The sequence below is a fragment of the Sapajus apella genome, unplaced genomic scaffold (genome assembly GCF_009761245.1).
Source record: "Sapajus apella isolate SASKATOON/1434 unplaced genomic scaffold, GSC_monkey_1.0 scaffold198, whole genome shotgun sequence".
Lineage (NCBI taxonomy): Eukaryota > Metazoa > Chordata > Mammalia > Primates > Cebidae > Sapajus > Sapajus apella.
Window position 1 is genome coordinate 549091 of NW_022437138.1, and position 20956 is coordinate 570046.

Consider the following 20956-nt stretch of genomic DNA (forward strand, 5'->3'; position numbering starts at 1 on the left):
AGGTGGGGCAGGTGGGGCAGCTGGGGCAGGTGGGGCAGCTGGGGCAGGTGGGGCAGCTCTGCCTCCTGCTCCAGCGGGGTCCCCAGCACTGCAAGGCTGCCCCCTTCTGCCCAGGGCTGCTTGGAATCCTGCTCAGGGCTTCGAGGGGCACCAGCGGACCCTGGGCTGCCCTTAAGGGAAGCGACTCATGGTTGAAGAGAGGCCTGGTGGCCTGGCCAGACCCCACCTGCCCGGGCCATCCTGGCCCATCAGGGACACAACAGGCAGAGCACACTTCAGAAAAAGCACCCTCTTTATTTGCGTTGCAGAAATGCCAGCGGGCTCGGATGTGGGTGCCCACAGGATGGGTTTCCACCCAGATCGTCATCATCTGGCACCAGGAGCCTGGGGGGGTGCCAGGCAGGAGAGGCTGAGAGGTGCAGGTATGAGGTGGACAGCCCTCGAGCCATCCCTGCAGGGCACACGGGCCACCTGTCCAGCACTGGCGCTCCACGCTGACCATCACAGGGGCTTCAGGAGAGGGGCGAGGCCCCCCAAGCCTGGCCTGCAGCCGTCCTGCCGACAACAGAAGGGTCAGCACAGGGCAGCCACCCACCCCTCGCGTCACCCTGGCCGCGTCTCCCACTGCCACACCCAGGGACCTCCAAGGGAGGGATGGGTGAGAAACACACTGCAGAGCGGCCCCACTCCAGGGCGATGCGTCACAGGGAGTGATGCAGCGCTACGAAAATATTTTGAAATGATAAAAATTTATAGCAGGCTCCTAACAAAACAGCTCTGGGAGGTGCGAAGTTCTGATAAGGCTTTCCTCAGGGCGGCCTTTGTTTATCCCTATCGAGGGCGGCCCTGATCTGTGTGGGGGGGCCAGTGAAGCAGGGGTCCCCAAGTGGCCCCAGAAAGGTCTCCCAGAGCCCCTCGGTGCCATGCGGACCCCGGAGCCTGCGCACAGGCATCTTCGGGGAGCCCACTGCTCTGCCTGGTCTCCACCTCAGCCCCAGGGGAGAGAGGGTGCCCAAACACCCCCAACCCTGGCAGAAACTGACCGCCGTGGGGGTGCCCCAGGTAGGCTGGATGGCACAGGCTGAGGGCCCACCCCACCCTGGCCCCTGCCCTGCAGCCCGGGCCGGAGGATGCACAGGCATCCCTGGGGCAGACACTGGGAGCCCTCGCCAGTTTTTTCCTCCTCGGAAGAGATCACAATGAACAACATGCCCCCAGCCAGCCTGGCTCTGCAGTGCTGGCACAGAACCAGATGTGTGGGGCGGGCCGGGCAGGGCTGCCATCATCGGGCAGCATCTCCACCTTCTGGGCAACAGGTAAATGAGCTGGCACCGAGCTCTGCAGGAGCCAGGCCAGGGTGGGGGAGGCCGGCTTCCCGACAGCAGCCCCTGTGGAGCAGCAACTTGAGATGCCCAACCTTAGCCCGCCTGGGGCTCCTTCACCAGTGTCCACCTGGGTCCGGCCGCTAAGGATGAGCCCCGTTTCTCGACACCTCCTGCATGTGGGGTGCAGCTGCGGCCAGGCCGGGGTCTGGTGGCCCTCGGGGAGGTTTGGGCCCTTGGGGCCTTCCCCTCCTGCCTGTCACAGCTGTGACCTGGTTACAGGATGGAGCACCCCTGTTCCTTGCGGCGTGGCAGGTGTAGCCTTGCTGCACACCTGGAGGGAGCCCGTGACCAGGGCTCCTGCGCCCCTGCCGCGTGCCCTGTCCTCACGCACAGAACCGGCCCCACCTGCTTACCTGGGTCTGGCCTCCGAGGAGCTGGTGGTGGCGCACTGTGTGCCCTGGCCTGCAGGGATGGCGCTTACCCTCAGCAGCCTGTCACTGTGGGGTCCAGGCCTGAGCGCTTGGAGATGCGCAGCTTGACTACCTCCTCAGAGCACGTGGGATGGATGCCCACGGTCTGCATCACCTGCACATAGGAGGCCCCACACCTGCGCACAGGGGATGGGGGAGGCAGGCGGGGGTTGGCACAGGGCAGGGGGTCCACAGCATCCTGTCCCTGGGAGAGGAGGGCCTCAGAATCCGCTGGTCTCTTCACTGTTCCCTGACCCCCAGTCAGCAGCCAGGACCCCTGCCCATACCTGTGGGAGCCGTACACCTCCCTCCCAGCAGATACCCAGTGCTCACCCAGCCCACCTCCCATCCAGCCACGCCCTGGCCTGGCTTCCTGCTCTTCCAGCCCCTGCCCCCAGACACAGTCCCGCCTTAGGCCTCTGCTCTCTGCTTTACCCACAGACAGCTCATCCTGGCCTCACCACAGCACCCCTAGGCCCCACATCCAGCCAGCCGCCCCTCTCAGGCCATGAACAGTGTCCTAACCTCCAAGTGCCCCTGCCAACCCACCCAGAGCCTTTGCCACAGCTTCCTTCAACCCAGGGACCCCGAAAACACACAGCCTGAGCCCAAGACCCAGGCAATGGCCCCAGCTCCAGAAGACACGGCAGCCCTGGGGTGGCTCTCCGGGCACCAGCACCCTGCTTGTGGCAGCATGAGTGCTTGGCTGGGTGGGCAAGGGCCCCAGCAGCGACCCAGGGCCACAGCGGACACCCGGCTCTAGCTCAGCAGCATCTGGCTGGGGCAGAGCTGCCTCTCGTCCCCCCGAAACCTGCTCTGTCTGCCGAAGGCCTGAGGCACCTGCTGCAGACCCGCGAAGGCCACATAAACCCAGCAAGCTCTCCATTGCATCACTGCCAGCACCGGGTGCCCCGGCTGCGCTGCGCATCGGGCCGCATTCCTCGGGACTTACTTGATCCCCAGAGCAAATCCTTGAGTAACTTCGCCTGCGTTGGGGCCGAGGAAGTGCAGGCCTAGCACTAGCTGCGGGGGCTCCCTCAGGCACACCATCTGAAAGTCGAACATCTCAGCCACCAGTGCGGGAGGGGACTGGGTCAGAAGCGTCCACCCTGCATCCACCCTGTACCCTGCCTGCGGGGCACGGGTGGGGCCAGCCCTCAGGTGTTCACCCTACTGTGTGAACCTTCCCTGCCCTCCCTCTCACCCTCAGCACCCAGCCCTGAGCCACAGGGATGCTCACCTTTACGTAACACTGGGATGCATCCCGCCCAGGCACTGTGAACTCCAGCGGTTTATAATGCGCGTGATAGACCTGGGGACAAGATAGGAACCCAGGGTCAGTGCTGGGACACACAAGCCCCACGGCACCTGCAGCTTCCACAGGCTGCATGGGCAAGGCCAGGCCGTGGCAGGCAGGAACCAGCCCTCTGGCCTGAAGGTCTGGTCTGGGATGAGGACTTGGCTTGGCTGGCCATGAGGTGTGTGCAGACCAACTCACGTGCAGGCGGCCAGTGGCAGCGGCCATGCTCTGCCGGACAGACCCTCTCCCACCCAGGCCTGGGACCCTCAGAGACCACAGTAGCACAGCAGGCATCAGGCAACCCAAGCACCCAGGCTGGGCACAGCATACGCAGCGGAGGCAGGAACGGGTGAGCAGGAGGCCACCCGGCTCCCTCGGGGACCCTGGTGCTCCCTCGGCCCTCACTGGAGCAAGGCTGCTATGACCACACCGGAGCCAGGGCTGTCGGACAAAGGCTTTCAGCACCCTCGAAGGGTTCGACAGCGTGTCCGGGGCTGCGGCCAAGTAAAAAATGAGCGGGGCCCTCACATGTGCTGCACAGCCATTATTAATTAATGGAACTTCAGAGAATATTGTTCTAACTAAGACAGAATTGAAAAGAAAACAAACAAAGGGTATTTGGCCATTCAACATCGTGAAACATAAAACAACATTATAAAATGCCAGGAACATATGTCCCAGCGCACTTGTGATGAATCAAACAAAAATAGCAAATAAAGTGCCTCGGGGAAGGCTGGCCTGACAGGCCCGTCCTGTTGATGGAGAGGACTGGGATGCAGGGGAAGGGGCCAGCCCGGAGCCCAGTGACTCATCCCCAACTGCCCCAGGCCCCACTGCCCAGGCCGCAGGCTCCGGTTTCTCTGGGCGCCTGCAAGCTGCCGCAGCGGCAAAATGAAACCCGTGCCGAAGGCTTCCAGCTCCCAGGGCCCTGCAGGCTTCAGAGTCCCCACATCCCTCCAGGCCACCCTGGGGCCACAGCCGCCTGCCAGAGCAGACCCCAAAAGCAGCCTCGCTCAATGAAAACCCCTTTCCTCCAGGGTGAGTGCCAGGGCCTGGAAGAAGCTGGAAGAGGATGGGTGTCTGGATGCTGGGGGTGGGGACTCTCGCTTGGGAGAAACCCGGGGCAGTCCCAGGAAGGTGAGGTACAGGGTGGTGGGGGAGGTGAGGGTAGGAACAGAGGTCAGAGGCCCCTGGGAGAAGCCTTTCTGGGTTGAGTGAGATTCATGCCCCTGCGAGGTAGGCACAGTACAGAGGCGCCTTCAGGGCCCTGGTGCTTTCAGGGACAAGCAGCTGTGTGCTGGAGTGGGGCCGGCGCTCGGCTGACCTCAGCAGGGGAGCGGGTGGCACCATGGTGGGGACCCTGCTGGTGCTGGGCACCCCTGCAGCATGACTGGGGAGGGGCTGGGGGCTTCTGGGCCACAGAGTCTGTCCTTGACCTCAGAACAAGGCAGCCAAGGGCCTTGCCCCTGCTGCTCTGACATGTGGTGGCAGGGATCACTGAGCCAAGAGGCACCTAAGCTCAGTCACCAGAAGGCTGCCAGAGCCCAGGCAACCCCACTTCCAAGGCTGCCCGCAATGTGTCCCTTCCCGCTACAGATGGCCACCACTCAAGGCCCCTGGAAAGGAGATACCCTGGTGCCCTGCTCACAAGGCCTCCACCCAGGGTGTGGAGGGAGGTCTCAGAGTCACCACTGTCCTCAGCTGTGCTGCTCCCAGGCCTCACCTCAACACGCTCTTGCCCATGGTGAGCCACTGCCTCCTCCTCGGACAGCCCCACGCAGCCGTACTCCAGTGGGGTGAAGACGGTCGTGGGAACCTGAAAGCAGGTCTGGAGTCAGGGAGGGCCCTCGGGCCCCAAAATCAAAGGTCCGCACTGCATGTGACACTAAGAGCAGTGACTGCAGGCCAGGCCCAGACGCACCCAGAGCAGGCTACAAGCACAGCAGGCAGCCCACCCACCCACATCTGCGTCACACTGAGAACTGAGCCCCACACGCACCCTCGCACACACACACACACACACACACACACACACGTGTGCACTACACACTCACATAAGCGCACCCACACACATGCCACACCTACGTGCAGACAGACACACAGAGCACAAAGGCCACTCATCCCGGAAGGGCCATCCTCAGACTCAGCCTCTCCTGGCTGCAGAGGTATCCCACTAGAGAACTCACTTTGTCATAGTCCATCAGGTCTGAGGACCCGCCGAAGAGCCGCTGTGCCAGGAGCCTCCCAGCCATGACAGCCGTGGGCGTCAGCTCAGGCCGCCCCTAGGGAAAGGCACAGGGGGCCACGTCAGCACCATGTCTGGGGTTACGGGCAGCCCCCATGCCACCACCCTTTGCCCTCCAAGTGGGCATCTCCCTTTAGAAAAATCCCCAAACACTGGCACTGAGTGTGGTGACATAAAGCCTTCCCCTGGAGCTTGTCCTCCTGCGGGGCATCCCAGGGCCCTGGTGGGTTGCTCATTCTCCTGTTTGCTGCCCTGGGAGAGGAGACTGCAGCTGATGAGGCTGGCCATGCCGACCCCACCTGGGAGAGGAGGCTGCTGCTGATGAGGCTGGCCATGCCGACCCCACCTGGGAGAGGAGGCTGCCGCTGATGAGGCTGGCCATGCCGACCCCACACGCTCAAGCCTTCTCTTCAAACCCCTTCTACACGTTGTTGACTTCGGAGGGCTGCCCCATCACCAGGCTCAAAAGAGCCCCTGCTACCGTTTGCATTCACTGGAATCCCGGCTAAAACAGGACCCCGAAGCATTCCACGTGCTCCTGACATGAAGCTCGACTTGTGCTTCACAGCCCATAACAAATCCCAAATCAGAAGGCTGCTGTTCTGGAGATCCCTCGTCCTAGGGTGCGCCCGGCCTTGGGGGTTCCAGCACCATGCTCCGGGATAGGCTGCCAATCACCTTGGCAGCAGGAAATGTAGATGTTGTTTGGCATTCCAGAAATGCACAGCGATCCGTGGAGATAAACTCAGAGTGCAGCCTCCACATTCCAGCAGGCCTGACTAACTGCGGAAACATCCCTCGGCGCGCAGCACACAACATCTCATTAAACAATAGCCCGCGCCCCGCCCACAGGCTCTTCCCAGCCACTCAAGGGACCACTGGTTGGGTGTTAACTCTTTGGACTGCTCACAATGACCTTTCTGACAGAGTAGATTTAATTTTTAAATAAAGAATGCCTTTGTGTGTGCCATGCATTTCTAGCAAAACGGTTTGAAATGTTACAGTTTCCGACACGCCCCACCCCCCCACCCCCAGCCTGGGAGCTACATACTTGCACAGGGAAAACTCGATTCCCAGACAGAAGGGAGGCTTCCTGCTGTGCACAGAGATGCACACGGTGCTGTCTCAGGGTGCAGTGCCCACAGGATGCAACAGACCCTGCGATCAGAGACCACTGCACCTGCATGGTCCACGGGGAAGTTGAGCTTGCAGAAATCACACCGAGCTGAACCGCTTGGCTGATCAGCTGGGGCTAAGGGGTGGTGGAGGCACACAGAGCCGCGTGCTCTGTGCACGCAATCGGGCTGGCTAGATGGGCCCTACAGGACCCTGCACGGTCTGCCTGGAGCCTCAGAGTGTGATCTTATTTGGAAATAAGATCTTTGCAGATATAATTAAGGTAAGGATGGAGAGGAAGTCATCCTGGGTCAGGTGGACCCTAAAGCCAACGACAGAGAAACTGTGAGAGACAAATTAGGGCCCAGAAGCACACTCGGGAGACTCACATGATGATAAGGCAGAGATCGCAGTGACACAGCCACAACCCAGAGATGCCTGGCACATCCTACCCCAGGGGCATCTGAGGGAGCCTGGCCCGGATGACAGCTTTTCTTTTTTTTTTTTTTTTTTGAGATGGAGCCTCACTTTGCTGCCCAGGCTGCAGTGCAGTGGCACAGTCCTGGCTCACAGTAACCTCCACCTTCCTCCTCCCTCCTCTCGGGTTCAAACGATTCTCCTGCCTCAGCATCCCAGGTAGCTAGGATTACAGGCATGGGCCACCACGCCTGGCTACCTTTTGTATTTTTTTTAGTAGAGACAGAGTTTCACCATGTTGGCTAGGCTGGTCTTGAACTCCTGACCTCAAGTAATCTGCCTGCCTCAGCCTCCCAAAGTGCTGGGATTACAGGCATGAGCCACCACCCCAGCCCCCACTGACACTTCGATTTCAGACTACTGCCCCCAAACATGAGAGAATCCATGTCTGCTGTTCTGGGCCACCCATGTGTAGTGAGTTGGTACTGCAGCCCGACGACGACACTAACACCAAAGTTCTTACCACAGAGAAGCTCTCAGAGCCCCTCCAGAGCCACCCTCAGCAGCAGGCACTGGACATGCCGAGCACTCCTGAGGCTGCCAGGGTGCAGCCTCCTGAGGCTGACCGCTCAGGTCCCTTACTGGGGCTGTGGGTAGGGCGGGCTCCAGAGTCCCCACCCAGGAAAGGCTGGTGCTGGTCTCCACTCCACAGCAGTGGCTGAGAGCAGAGGACCTGCCCGCATGTGACACCCAGAGAGATAGGCCAGAGGGTACTGAGGTGGACAGGGCGGGGCTGGGTGGACTTGAACTCGAGCTGTTGCTCAACTCTGTGGGGACAGGACAGCCCCAAGGCCACGTCCAGAGGTGGCATCTCTAAGTCTATGCCTCCAGCCTACCTGGGGGCCGGTGTGCAGAGCTGACCCACACCCGGTTCCCAGCAGGCATCTGCTGTTGGTGCCTGCAGCTGTCTTTAGGCGACCCACACCCCACCGCAGAGAGGAAAGGCAAGGCAGAGAGCCGAGGCCCACATCCAGGTCGTCCCAGAACTCCATAGAGGCTGGCCTGAGGTTTGGCCCAGAGCCTCTGTGATCAGAGAAATCATTGTTCCTCTCCCAAGGGACAGGAGCAGCCGGAGCCCAGCAAGCAGGGGTGGTGGGTGGGCAGGGGGCAGGGGCCCTGGTCCCAGTCCATACCTCCACTACGTCGCCAATGGCATAGATGTGGGGCACAGAGGTGGCTTCCCGGGAGTCCACCAGGATCTTCTGAGTGCTGGGACTAGTGTCTACCCCAGCCTTCTCCAAATTCAGACTTCTGGTGTCTGGAACTCGACCTGAAGAAAACAGGGAGGGGGCTGAAAGGTCATCTACAGTGGCTTTGACCTAAAGCCCTTTATTTAAACTATTTCTCAGAGTGTCTGCTTAGAGACCTGGAGCGGTGGCTCACACCTGTAATCCCAGAACTGTGGGACGACAAGGCGGGCGGATCACCTGAGGTCAGGAGTTTGAGACCAGCCCGGCCAACATGATGAAACCCTGTCTCCGCTGGGTGCAATGGCTCACTCCTGTAATCCCAGCACTTTGGGTGGCCGACACCAGTGGATCACCTGAGGTCTAGAGTTTGAGACCAGCCCGGCCAACATGCTGAAACTCCATCTCTACTAAAAATACGGGTATAGTGATGCATGCCTATTAGTCCCAGCTACTCAGTAGGCTGAATTGCTTGAATCCAGGAGGTGGAGGTTGCAGTGAGCCAAGATTGTGCCACTGCGCTCCAGCCTGGGTGACAAGAACAAAACTGTCTCAAAAAAAAAAAAAAAAAAAGAAACCACAGCCGAGCAGGGTGGCTCACGCCTGTAATCCCAACAGTTAGGGAGGCCGAGGAAAGTGGATCATGAGGTCAAGAGATCGAGACCTTCCTGGCCAACATGGTGAAACCCTGTCTCTACTAAAAATACAAAAATTAGCCAGGCGTGGTGGCACACACCTGTAGTCCCAGCTACTAAGGAGGCTGAGGCAGGAGAACTGCTTGAACCCAGATGGTGGAGGTTGCAGTGAGCTGAGATTGTGCCATTGCACTTCAGCCTAGGAGACAAAGACTCATCTGTCTCAAAAAGAAAGAAAGAAAGAAAGAAAGAAATCCCCCCATCTCTACTAAAAATACAAAAATTAGCTGGGAGTGGTGGTGGTTACCTGTAGTCCCAGCTACTTGGGAGCCTGAGGCATGAGAATCACTTGAACCCAGGAGGCGGAAGTTGCAGTGAGCTGAGATCACACCACTGCAGTCCAGCCTGGGCAACAGAGTGAAAAGAATGCCCATTTATGGCCGGGCGCAGTGGCTCAAGCCTGTAATCCCAGCACTTTGGGAGGCCGAGGCGGGTGGATCATGAGGTCAAGAGATCGAGACCATCCTGATCAACACGGTGAAACCCCGTCTCTACTAAAAATACAAAACATTAGCTGGGCATGGTGGCGCGTGCCTGTAATCCCAGCTACTCAGGAGGCTGAGGCAGGAGAATTGCCTGAACCCAGGAGGCGGAGGTTGCGGTGAGCCGAGATCGCGCCATTGCACTCCAGCCTGGGTAACAAGAGCGAAACTCCGTCTCAAAAAAAAAAAAAAAAGAAAAGAATGCCCATTTAGAACTGGTCAAACATGAAGCACCAGTGGCACAGAGGGGCTCCTGGCTTCTGTAGGAGATGGCAGGCAGGTCTGAGACGGACACTGGTCAGATGCCAGCCAGCCCAGGAGGGACAGAGGGAATGCCACCTGAGGAAGCTGGAGTCGGCCTCAGACTGGATGCTGGCACGTGGGAACCTCAGACTGGATCCTGGCACATGGGAAAGGAAGAGGCACTTGCCGACGCTGGGGCTCCCTGACCTCAGAGCACTGAGCACGGGACCCCAGGACTTTCCACATGCTCAGGCCTCAGGCCCTGCTGCAGGGCCACCAGCATAGTGCCAAAGGCCCTGGTACTGACATCATCTGGAGAAACCAGCTCCTCGTGGGGAGCTCTTGGCACCTGGCCTGCCTGGTGTCCCTGCATCTGTCCGCAGCACGGCAGCCTGACACCATCAGGCAGTGAGACCCACCAGCTCTCAGGCCTCCAGAGTCCAGCAGGGCCTCCTCCAAGGGACACCTGCTGGCTCCCGGTGGCCTCCTCCCTGTCTGGACAGGCTGAAGAGGAGCCAGCCATACCCTGGACTATAACCCAGTCAATGCTCAGGTCCTGGGGTCTGGTCCTCCACCCAGGCAGGGCCTGAAGGTCTCTCCGCATTAAGGGAAAGCAAGTCCCCCAACCCGCTAGTAGAGGGCCGAATGAGCAGAAGTAGCAGCCAGGTCTCCCCCCCACTCCGTGCTGCAGCCCCCGGTGCCTGGCACACAGCCCCAGCCTAGAGACCTCAGGGCAAGGGGAGCTGGGCTAAGGGGCAACATCCAAACTACACCATGCCTATTCTGGGGGGCAGCTGGCTCAGCTGATCCTGCTCTTGGGTGCAAAGGCCAACAGGGGCAGGGCATGGCCAGTCCAGGGCAGCACAGCTGCCCCCTGCCAGTCTCCACATAGCCTGGGGCCAGGAGGAAGGGCAGCACGTGGGCCTCGTCACAGCCGAGTGGCCAGCAGAGGTCCCTTTCTCCCCTAACTCAGACAGGTGTGGTTTTGCCCGGCCGGCGGGCAGCCACCGCAGCTTTGCCCTCCCAACCCGGCTGCTCTCAGCTCCCAGAGGCTCGGGATGATCCCTCGATGGCAAAGGTGATTTGGCGTCAAAGGCATAGCTCCCCTGCTCATTGTGGCTGGGACAAACCAGCTGCTGGCCGGTATGCGGGTGGCGCCCACCTAAGCATCTGGAAGCTGAAGGCCCCGTGAAAGCGAACCCTTAAGTCTCCAGCTGCCGTCCCGGGGCGGGAGTCAAAACATACAAACTTGGCTAAGCCGGCTTGCGGGAGGCCGGCTCCAGCCTCCATGCTCTGCTCAGTCGCAGGAATTGGGTGCCAGGCGGGCTGGCACCAGTTGGGGATCGGCCTAGACACAGGGGATGCCAGCCCACATCAGAAGAAGGAGCTGGGGCCCATGGGCAGGGCTGGAGTACGAGGGGGGGCTGAAGTCCCTGCAGGCAGGGGGCTCACGCTCAGCTCTCTGGTCCCTCCCCAGCCTGGTGTCCAGTCCACCAGGCCCAGCACTTCCTGGTGCAGCTCCATGCGGGAACAAAACATCCGACGCTGGACCCACACTCCCCTGTGCACACTTGCCTGGCTGGCCCTGGGAAGCCAGGAGCACTCATCATGTTCCTCATGGTAACTATGGCAACTACAGACCAGGCAGGTCCTGACCACGCCCTGTTCCCAGGCCCCAAAGGAAATAAAGATAAACTTAAAAGTAGTCACAAGAGAAAACAGAGGTATGGAACTAGGTGGCCCATCCAAAGCCAGAACTTTTCTGCACATGCTGAGTGGATGCCTCTGGGAAGTTGGTGGGAAATGTGAGGGAGCCACTAATGTGAAAAGCAAGTGACAGCTGGACAGGCTGGACGGCCAGCAGGGAGTGGGCTGCGCGGCATAGACACGCCCCTTCGGGAACGAACAACAAAGAGAGTGACCTGTGGCAGGCGTCAGACTTGGCCCTGAGGAGGGCAGCCAAGGACACAGTGGGCTTAGAAGCTGGGCCCGTGGGACCTGGCTGGGGAGTGGGTGCAGGGAAGAGGCCGGCTTCATTTGGGTGGGGCCACATCCCCAGCTGTGGCCAGCCTTGATGGCAGGACAGCAGGCCCTGAGCCCCACCATGGGCCTTGCTGAGCAAAGGACTGGGCAGTGGCCAGGGTCGACCCTGGAATGCTGTTCCTTTATACTTGGAGCAGGCCCAGGTCTCCCTGCTGTGCTGGGCAGCCGGTCGGGTGGCCTTGGCCGAAGTGGCTCAGGCCCGGAGCCCTGCAGGAGGGTGGACGACTTATGCTGAGGTGGGCACACAGAGGGGTCCGAATGGTGTGAGCAGCAGGATGCTGGCAGCTGTGCCCAGTCAGCTCCCAACCAATTCCCTCCTACGCCAGGATAAAGGCGCACCTCTCGGGCAATTTGGGGAAAGAGGGCTGCCTGCACCGCTGCCTGTCGCCCTGTGTGCTGTGCTCAGAGCTTTCCCAGCTGTGCTGCCGCCCACTGCGGGCCTCCTCGTGGGGTTCTGTGTCCCTGGGCTCTGTCCTCGCGCCTCTGCTCTCGACTGCCCCGTGCGGTGTTTGCCAAGTGCTGCTGAATGGCCCCTCCTGGGGTGGGACATCTGGTGGCCCTCGAGTCTCTGCCTCCTAGACACTACCACGACAGAGACCTGGGGCACCGGCTTGCCATGTGTCAACTGAGTTGCTGGGGCAGATCCTCAGAGGAAGGGCAGCCAGCTGAGTGGGGGCTTCCTGGCGCAGGGCACTCCCTACACTCCGTTCCTTCCCGGGGGAGGCGGTGCACAGCGCTCTCCGTCATGCTGCTTTAATTTTCTCTTCTTTGATGACTAGTAAGATGAAGTAATTTTTGACCAAGTGTTTATGAACCGTATTTCCTCTTTCGTAAATGGCCAGTCCCTGCCTTTTCTTGTGCATTCACAGGCATCTTCATCACACTCCTGCTTTGAAACAGCTTATTACATAATGGATACATGACACTGGCATATTTTCTGCAAACAGCAAGGGCATTAAAATTCCAGGTACAGCTCTTCAGGCTGCACTCACGAGCAGTCGTGGGCCGCAGGATGCGTGGACAGAGGAAGGGCGCCCGCTCTGTGCTCCGTGTGCGCATGAAGCACGAGGGCTCCTGCGCCTGCGTGCTGTGGACTTGGCTGGGCAGCACAGATACATCAAGGGCACCTTGAAGGGCATCCCCCTGCTGAGATGGTCTCCGGGACCCACACAGGTTTAAGCAGCAGACAGCGCTGTCCATCACCACCAAGGGCCTCCACATGGGCCAGCCTGGGTTTGTGTATGGCAGCAAGAGGGCCCAGCTGGACGTCAGCAGCATCCTTCCTGCAGACACCACACCTGTTCCATCAAGCGCTGCCGGGAGGACACGCTGGGACTGAACTAGTTGGCCTGAGCCTTGGAGAACTAAGCCACAGTCACCTCCTCTAGCCCAGAGACCAGAAAGACTCACATGAAGCTGCCCCCCCCAGAAGGATCATCTCAGCCAACAGAGCTGTGGTCGGTGTGGGCGCCAGAGACGGCCGAACTGACCAGCCATCCTGACGGCAGGCTATGCCCGCTACAAAGGAGGCAATGAGGAACTGCCGGCCGTGGTGCAGCGCATGGCCGCAAGTCCCAGGGACCATCCTTTCAGAGGTGGCAACCACTGGCACACTGGCAAACCTGCTGCTGCAAAGATGCCTCTGCTGGTAGCAAAGTGGGTCTCTCCGCTGCCCGCTGGACTTGGTTCAGAATTGGGGCTGATGGGCCCAACAAAGTTTGTCCTTCTGCCGAAAAAACAGTAATTCCAGGTACAGATGGATGTTCTCACTTCCTGATGTATGGCTGACCCACGACACTGACTCTCAGGAAGCACTGTGCTGAGCACCTCTGCACCCCGGAGCTGCCTCCGCCCCCAGGCCCAGCAGTGCAGCACCCTGGATGCAGGACAGCCCAGGCTCTCCATGCATGGCCCTGGGAGTCCCGGGAGCAGCTAGGCAGGGCAGCCCTCCTGTGATCACACTGAGAGCCCCACCAGCTGCTGTCATTGGCCAGGGAGATGGAGGGCAGCCACCATGCTGGTCCAGCCAGCCTGGCCCCAACCAAGGAGGGGCCAGAGAAGGCTGAAGGCCAAAAACCACCCGGACAGTAACTATGGGTCACTCCCACCTATTCTGATAGACACAGGGACGTGGGGACAGCCAGCCGCAAGCAGTATTACACGCCTCCCTCATCTGTGACGAGAAAACAGGCATGCCCTCTGATTTCACACCCGCCTGGGACACATGTTCCCAACACAGCAGAGCAAGGAGGCGGTGCCCAGGGTGAGGTCAGTGCCAGTGGGAGAACAGCAGAGTGAGCCAGGGGCTGTGATCCAGACAGCGGCAGCCTGGGCCAAGCACTGCGCCTGAGAACAAGGGCGTGGGCGTGGGAGGCTCCCGGGCTGGTGGGCAACGAGAGGCAGGCAGGGCTTCACACACAGGCCCTGTGGGCTACCTGGCGACTGTCTCATAAGGCATGTGGCCCCCAGAGCCAGCCACTCTCATGGGGCCTGGCCTGCCACTTGCCCCAACGAGGCACCTTGGACCAGGCACAAAGGAGCGTATACCTTTGGAACTGGAGTGAGATCCTTGAAGCGTATTTTTAAAAAATATTTATCCTTTTTTTTTTTCTTTTTTTTTTCAGAATGGCCCCTTCTCAATGAGCCTCAGAGCCCTGCCCGAAGCTATGAGCCTACTGAGGGGGAAAGGGATGCACCTGCCTGCTGGCCTCGGGTCCCATCCGAGATGTCATGTTAGTTGAATAAATGAGTGGGCCCCCTGACCTCAATGTGACCTGATGCTGGCTGCTCACTGTGACTACCAGCGCCCACCAGGGACCCCTCCCCCAGGCTGTCCCAGGGGTGTCACATACCCAGGGAGGCTCCTCGGGGGTGGGGGTGAGCTTCCCCGCAGCATTATGAGGCATAAGACCCCACAGTCAGCCTTGGAGTATGGCACAGCCCCCAGCTCAGGCCCACAGGACCCCCAGGAAGGAGCGTGCCCTGTGGTGAGTGGTCACTATTGCTTTAACAATTATTATTATTATTTGAAAAGAGGTTTCACTCTGTTGCTCAGGCTGGTCTTGAACTCATGGGCTCAAATGATTCTCCCACCTCAGTGTTCCAAAGTGTTGGGATTACAGACATGAGCCACCATGGGCCAGGCCCTTTAACAATTGATAACAGAATCGGCTGCCCCAGGAGCACCTGCAGACATTAGAGGGCACATGGTAATATGTATAAATGGTGCTGACCTATCTCTAGAAGACTTTTCAACAAGTTTTTTTTTTTTTTTTTCTTGAGATGGACTCTCGTTTTTTAGCCCAGGCTGGAGCGCAGCGGTGCGATCTCGGCTCACTGCAACCTCCGCCTTCCAGGCCCCTGTTCAAGCAATTCTCCTACCTCAGCCTCCCAAATAGCTGGGATTACAGGCATGAGCCACCATGCCCAGCTAATTTTTGTATTTTTTAGTAGAGACAGGGTTTCACCATGTTGGCCAGTCTGATCTTGAACTCCTGACCTTGTGATCCTCCTGCCTCGGCCTCCCAAAGTGCTGGGATTACACGTGTGAGCCACCAGGCAGCATCCACACCCACTGCGGCCCCTAAGCCCCGATTACACCCATATCAGCATGAAGGGCATCCAGGAGGAGCCACCCCCTCCCTGTCACCAGGCTTGGGATGCTGCCGCCCATCCCGAGACTCGGGGCTTGGTTTTTGCTTTCTCCCCTCTCTTGCTGCCTGGCACACAACAGAGGGACATTCTGCAGGGACTCGTGTGGTGGTGTCTGTGGTGTGCGGCAGCCGCCATCTGAGCACAACTGAGTACAGATGACTGCCCACCACGTACACGCCAGGAGGCAGTCCCGGCCTGCAGCCCACTCTGGCAACAGCCCCCCTGCTGGGCACTGCCGGCCCCCGTCACAGTCTCCTGGGCACCCCAGCCTCTCCAGCCATGGTCCAGACGCCACGTGGGGCAGACTATACACAGGCAGCTTGTGCAGGCAGCCCCTGCGTGGTGCCAGGAGGAAGCTGGGAAGCCAGGCTCCCACGCTCCATGCATGTGGTATTTCAGGCTCTGATGCTGGTTTACACACAGGTGGACACCTCCGAGTTATTTAAGAGAAAGCCCAAAGAGAAAATGGCTTCACTGGCTGGGGTAAGACCCAGACAGATTCCTTCCCTGGGTCTCGCCTCACCTGCCACACCATGGGGCCCCCAGGCAGACCTGGGCCACCCTCCCTGGCACTCAGGCATAGCAGCTGCCTGGCTGTAGATCCCCGGGCTCAGCCAGCCCCCTGCTGTGTCTGCTGGCTCTTCCGGCCATGGGCAGGACTCCTGTGGTACAGGGAGGGATGCACCAGAGACTTCCGCATCTTACTCTCAAGAGTGGGACAGAGAACTGTCCAGAGGAACTGGGAACACCAAAGGGACGCATGACAATCTCGGCTTCCAGTTTCCCAAGGCTGCAGTACAGAGACAGTCTGTCCCTCTTTAAAACAAAATCTAAGCTCAACTAGCAATGCAAAGCCTCTGCACTGGGAGGTGTTTGCTCAGATGGCCCCGCCCGGCTCTGCTCCCCTAGACAGCCAGGGATTCAGGCCACAACTGGTTAACTCGGCGGGCGAATTCGAGCCCGCAGCGGTGCTGGCTGACTGTCTTCACTCAGCGCTGTAATCGGCACATCTGCAGACAGGAAATCCTCCTCGCTGAAGTTCCCAGTCTATTATCTGAGACACCTGGTGTGGGCGGGTGACTCAGAGACAAACAATGAGCAGGGGCCCCCTGCACAGCAATTAACTGCTTTAACTGCTAATGTGTTTAATCCACCACGTGGAGATCAAGGCTGCGTCGAGGACCGACTCGGCTTCCCGACGGCAGGGCCCACTTCACGATGCCTATGCCCATGGTCCTCGTCAGCTGCGGCCAGGTGCCGGGAACACAGGCAGCGGGCAGGGCCAGCACTCGGCCCCGCACAGGAGCTCCGTGAGCACCTGAGCCCCTTCTGCGTGTGTGCACACCGGGCACGGGGGGCATCCTCCCTTCCTGTCACAGCCCAGATCGTGCGCGCGTGGTCCACACCGGGACAGGAAGCGGAGTTGGAGATGCTGGCATTGCCAGCTGTGCAGCCCCGAGGGCGCTTGATTTTAACCTCCCAGTGGATCTTCCTTTATTGCAAGTAGAAATACAGCTTGGTTAAAGGCTTATCGTACAAACCAGCAGAAAACACTTGCATTTGCTGACCTGGGAAGCGGCTCCTGAATGTTTACAAAACCTGGCTCTGAGCAGCAGCGAAGTCAGCACATGCCCGAGCGGCCCCCAGCAGGCGCGCAGAAGCCGGGCCGCCCTCGGGAAGCAGGGTCAGAGGCCAAGGACTGCGAAAAGCTTCCACCCCCAGCATCAATCACGCCAGGCAGACTGTCTGGGCGATGCTCATTTTGAAAATACAAAAAAATAAAACAGACTCCTAGCAAGGGCAGAAGGGCGTGCAGGCCACAGCAGCCCTGCCAACCAGGGAGGGGCCTTGCTTGTTGCCTGCCAGGCCGACACCCGGGCTTTCTGGGGACACAGCCCTGGCCCGCTGGGCTGCCGCATCCCTAGGGGCTCAGCCAAGGGTGTTCCACGGCAAGAGCACCCTATGCCATGGGTGAACAGAGATGTCAGCAGACAGAGGAGGAGAGCTAGGGCCCAGTGGGAGGGAGAGATTCACCATCTCCCCTTCAGAGTGCAGTTTATTTGGGAATGAGAGTTAAGAGGATAAATTTTGAAAGAAAAATAAAGTAGAATTTATGATGAGAATCATCAGTACACTTCGGGGTCCAAAATGTAACCTAATCCTTCATAGTGTTTATCATAATAAACTTACTTAAAATCTACTTTTACAACGTGACCGAGAGCATTACTTTGGCTGACTGATCACCTCTGGGCCAAGAGCCCTGTGTTTCAGGTCCTCCCCGGCCGTCAGCCCCGCGCTTGTGCCCACTGTGCAGAAGTGAAGGCTCGGCTGCTCCAGGCTGGAGGTCCTCCCCGGCCGTCAGCTCCGCGCTTGTGCCCACCACTGTGCGGAAGTGAAGGCTCGGCTGCTCCAGGGTGGAGGTCCTCCCCGGCCGTCAGCCCCGCGCTTGTGCCCACTGTGCGGAAGTGAAGGCTCGGCTGCTCCAGGCTGGAGGTCCTCCCCGGCCGTCAGCTCCGCGCTTGTGCCCACTGTGCGGAAGTGAAGGCTCAGCTGCTCCAGGCTGGAGGTCCTCCCCGGCCGTCAGCTCCGTGCTTGTGCCCACTGTGCAGAAGTGAAGGCTCGGCTGCTCCAGGCTGGTTTCCTTTCTGATTTCCCATTCCGAGTGACTACTTCAGAAGTGCATCACCCTGTGACGCAGCTTGTGCCTCCGGGAGCCCTCCCCCAGGGGACACCAACAACTGGCCAGCCCCACTGGAGCCAGGTGATCTGAGAGGAACCCTGGCTCTGATCTCGGGCTCTCGCAGGGAACAACAGAGCAGACTGAGCATGGAAAGGCCTCGGAGAACTAACAACACTGAGTAGGTTGCTCCCGCCTTCAACATGCAAGTTGACAGGGCCAGTGGGAAAACTAGGAACCTAAACTAGATGGCCAGGCACTAAGGCAGGTAGGATGCCTGGGCAGGCACGCTATGTGTGCCGCCACCCACCCTGACAAGGGCCTGCAGCTCTCCTTGGGGCGCCCAGCTTTGCAGCAGGCCTGGGATAAGGCGGTGTCTGGCTGATCCCTGTCGGTTCCAGCTCCCCGTCCCCAGCCCCCTCAGAGAGCCCAGCCCAGATCTGCGTCCACACTCCCCACACCAGCTCAGCCTCTGCCCCACGCAAAATCGGACCCTCACCTGACAGAGAGCAAGAAGGTGAGACCAGACTGTGCCTAGCCAGTGGCAGCCAGCCCACGCCGGGCCAGGAAAGGCCCAGGCCACTGCGCAGTGCTGGACGGGTGGTGTCTTTGGAAGCCTTTGAAATGTGACTTCTGGAAAAGCCTGAGACACCACTCCTGGCACGTGATGACCTGCTAGGCCCAAAGGGACCCACTGGGAAATACTGAAAGCCACAAGAAGACTGGGCAGAACTTTAAAAAGCCCGCATCACTTTTACGGGCTGAAAACAGCCGGCTTGTGCACACCCGTGTTCACAGCAGCATGATCCACAACAGCCAAAGACAGAAGCCACCTAAGTGTCCACTGACAGATGATGGACACACGAAGAGCTCGGCCTTCAACAGGAAGGAAGTGCTGGCACCGGGAACACAAACGGTAACCCAGTAACAGATGCTGTGGCATGGGCTCGGCTTGAAAACATTGTGCTAAGAGAAATGAGCCAGTCACGAAAGGACAAACTGCACCTATGTGAAGTCTCTGGAGGAGTCAGAGCCATCGAGACAGACAGTGGAAGGGTGAGTGCCAGGCGCAGTGGGGAGAGAGGGTTTAATGGAGACAGAGCTCAGTCTGGAGCTAATGGAGACGTTCTAGAGATGGGCGTTCGTGCTGGCTGTACAACATGAATGTACTTAACACCCCTGAACTACATACTTCAAAATGCTTACGATGATGAATTTTATGTTATATATATGTTACTGTCAGTCTTCAAGCTTTCAAATCTATATCATTTTTATGTTAAAAACAACAAACTAGCTTGGCTGGGCGCAGCAGCTCAAAGCTGTAATCCCAGCACTTGGAAGGCTGAGATGGGAAGACGGATTGAGCCTGGGAGGTCGAGGCTGCAGTGAGCTGTGACCACACCACTGCACTCCGCCTGGGCAAGAGAGACACCCTGTCTCAAAAGAAAACAAAACAAAAGAAAAGCACCTAGTTTGAAAGCCTGAAGCAGCAAAACATTTAATATGCTAAAGAAAAAATGCATACCAAGGTTTAAACCTGGAAGACGACGTGTAGGATTTATGTGCTGAAACCTTAACAAGCAATCTACCCAGGACGAGGGCAGGCCAGGAGGACTGCCCAGCCGCTCCCTGATGAGGACACCTGGCTGCCGCCGTCTGTCTCGTCTCTGGTTTTTCCAGCATGTCCCACGGTGCTGGGGAGACATGCAGAAACTCGAGGTGCTGGGGACGGCAGGATGGGCACAGCCCAGCGTGGGTGCCACCCCACAGGCCTTCACGGTGGCTTTCAAGGTACACTGGGGAGCAGCCAACCCACCTGGTGACCAGCAGGTTCAGGGAGCCCTGGGAGGTGGCGACAGGAAGTGGGGCGAAGATTCTCCACGTGCCTCGAGGAGAGCAGAGACACAGTGTGTGGCTTGACGCACCCTTACCTACGGCCCACAGGACGGTGTCGAAGGTGCCCGTGCCCTCCTTGCCAGTGGTGCGGTCCTCCCAGGTGACCTGCAGCTGGCCGTCTGGGAGCCTCCTGACTTGGGAGGGGGTGCAGCCCCTCAGGAACCGGGTGCCATGAGATGCCATGTGCTCCGTGACCAAGGAGGACATTTGCTGCAAAGCACAAGAGGATGGGCCATGAAGACCAGGTGACTAGGGAGAGGCCCTGGCCCTGGCCCTGGCCCTGCCTCAGGGAGGGGCTGAGAGGCGTCTATGCAGAAGACATACCCTCTTGCTCTCGGTGGAGTGTCTGGCCCCTTCTGGCTGCAAGTCCTCAGACCCTGGGCCCTGTGGTGAGGACTCCCTTGGCCTGTGGGCTCCTCTCTAGACGCTAATTAACTAAGTCCTCATCAGCCAGATACAACCACCCCTATCATCCCAATACTTTGGGAGGCTGAGGTGGGAGGACCCCTCAAGCCCAGGAGTTTGAGCTTGCAATGAACCGTGATCACGCCACTGCACCCCAGCCTGGGCAACAGAGCAAGACCTTATCTCTAAAAGAAAATGGCCCCCTGCTCCTGGTCCACCCCTCCATATGTGGCCAACCTGCCCCTGTGCCATCCAAGAGCCAGGAGGGTAGGGAGGAAACTCCACTGCCACCTAGAAATGTAGGCATAGGAGGTTCAGGTCAGACTGGGGACAGAGAGGGTCCCGTTTCTCCCTCCTGGCCCAGAAGGCCTGTGCACCCCCAGTCCAGCTGCAGTTGGGGCCCCATTCCCCAGGACAATGGAGCCTTGCACAGGCCAGCACTGAGGTTGGCCACGGCTTCTGGTTTCAAGAGGAGATAAACAGTCACTGCTGACATCCTCTGACACCTGTCCGGGTATGCCAGCTGGCTCCAGATGGCGTGTGTGGGAGTCTGGCCTGCCGGGCAGGGCTGTTTGTACTACAGAAGGGCTGTTGCACATGCTGTTCACCCCTCCCGTACCCCTCCGAGGCCTGGCGGGCTTGGCCATCCCAGGCTCTGAGGGGAACCATGGGGCCCGTCCAGGACACAGGGCTCACAGCCCCTCGGCCTGGATGCCCAGACTGTGCATCCTTCCTGCCTGG

At 59.2% G+C, this 20956-nt stretch overlaps 1 protein-coding gene across 3 annotated transcripts in view; it reads right to left on the minus strand.

Annotated features, from left to right (window-relative positions):
* Nucleotides 1-274: 274 nt before the first annotated feature.
* TXNRD2 (thioredoxin reductase 2) overlaps nt 275-20956 on the minus strand; it is a 57192-nt gene continuing 36510 nt past the window's right edge. For all 3 annotated transcript variants that reach the window (XM_032269747.1, XM_032269749.1, XM_032269748.1), the window contains 8 exons: nt 19846-20020; nt 8067-8203; nt 5282-5377; nt 4819-4911; nt 3036-3107; nt 2748-2845; nt 1739-1932; nt 275-555 (listed from right to left, as the gene is read on the minus strand). In XM_032269747.1, coding sequence (XP_032125638.1) covers nt 1809-1932; nt 2748-2845; nt 3036-3107; nt 4819-4911; nt 5282-5377; nt 8067-8203; nt 19846-20020 — 795 coding nt within the window. In that variant the 3' untranslated portion in view covers nt 275-555; nt 1739-1808. The remainder of the gene's footprint in view (nt 556-1738; nt 1933-2747; nt 2846-3035; nt 3108-4818; nt 4912-5281; nt 5378-8066; nt 8204-19845; nt 20021-20956) is intronic.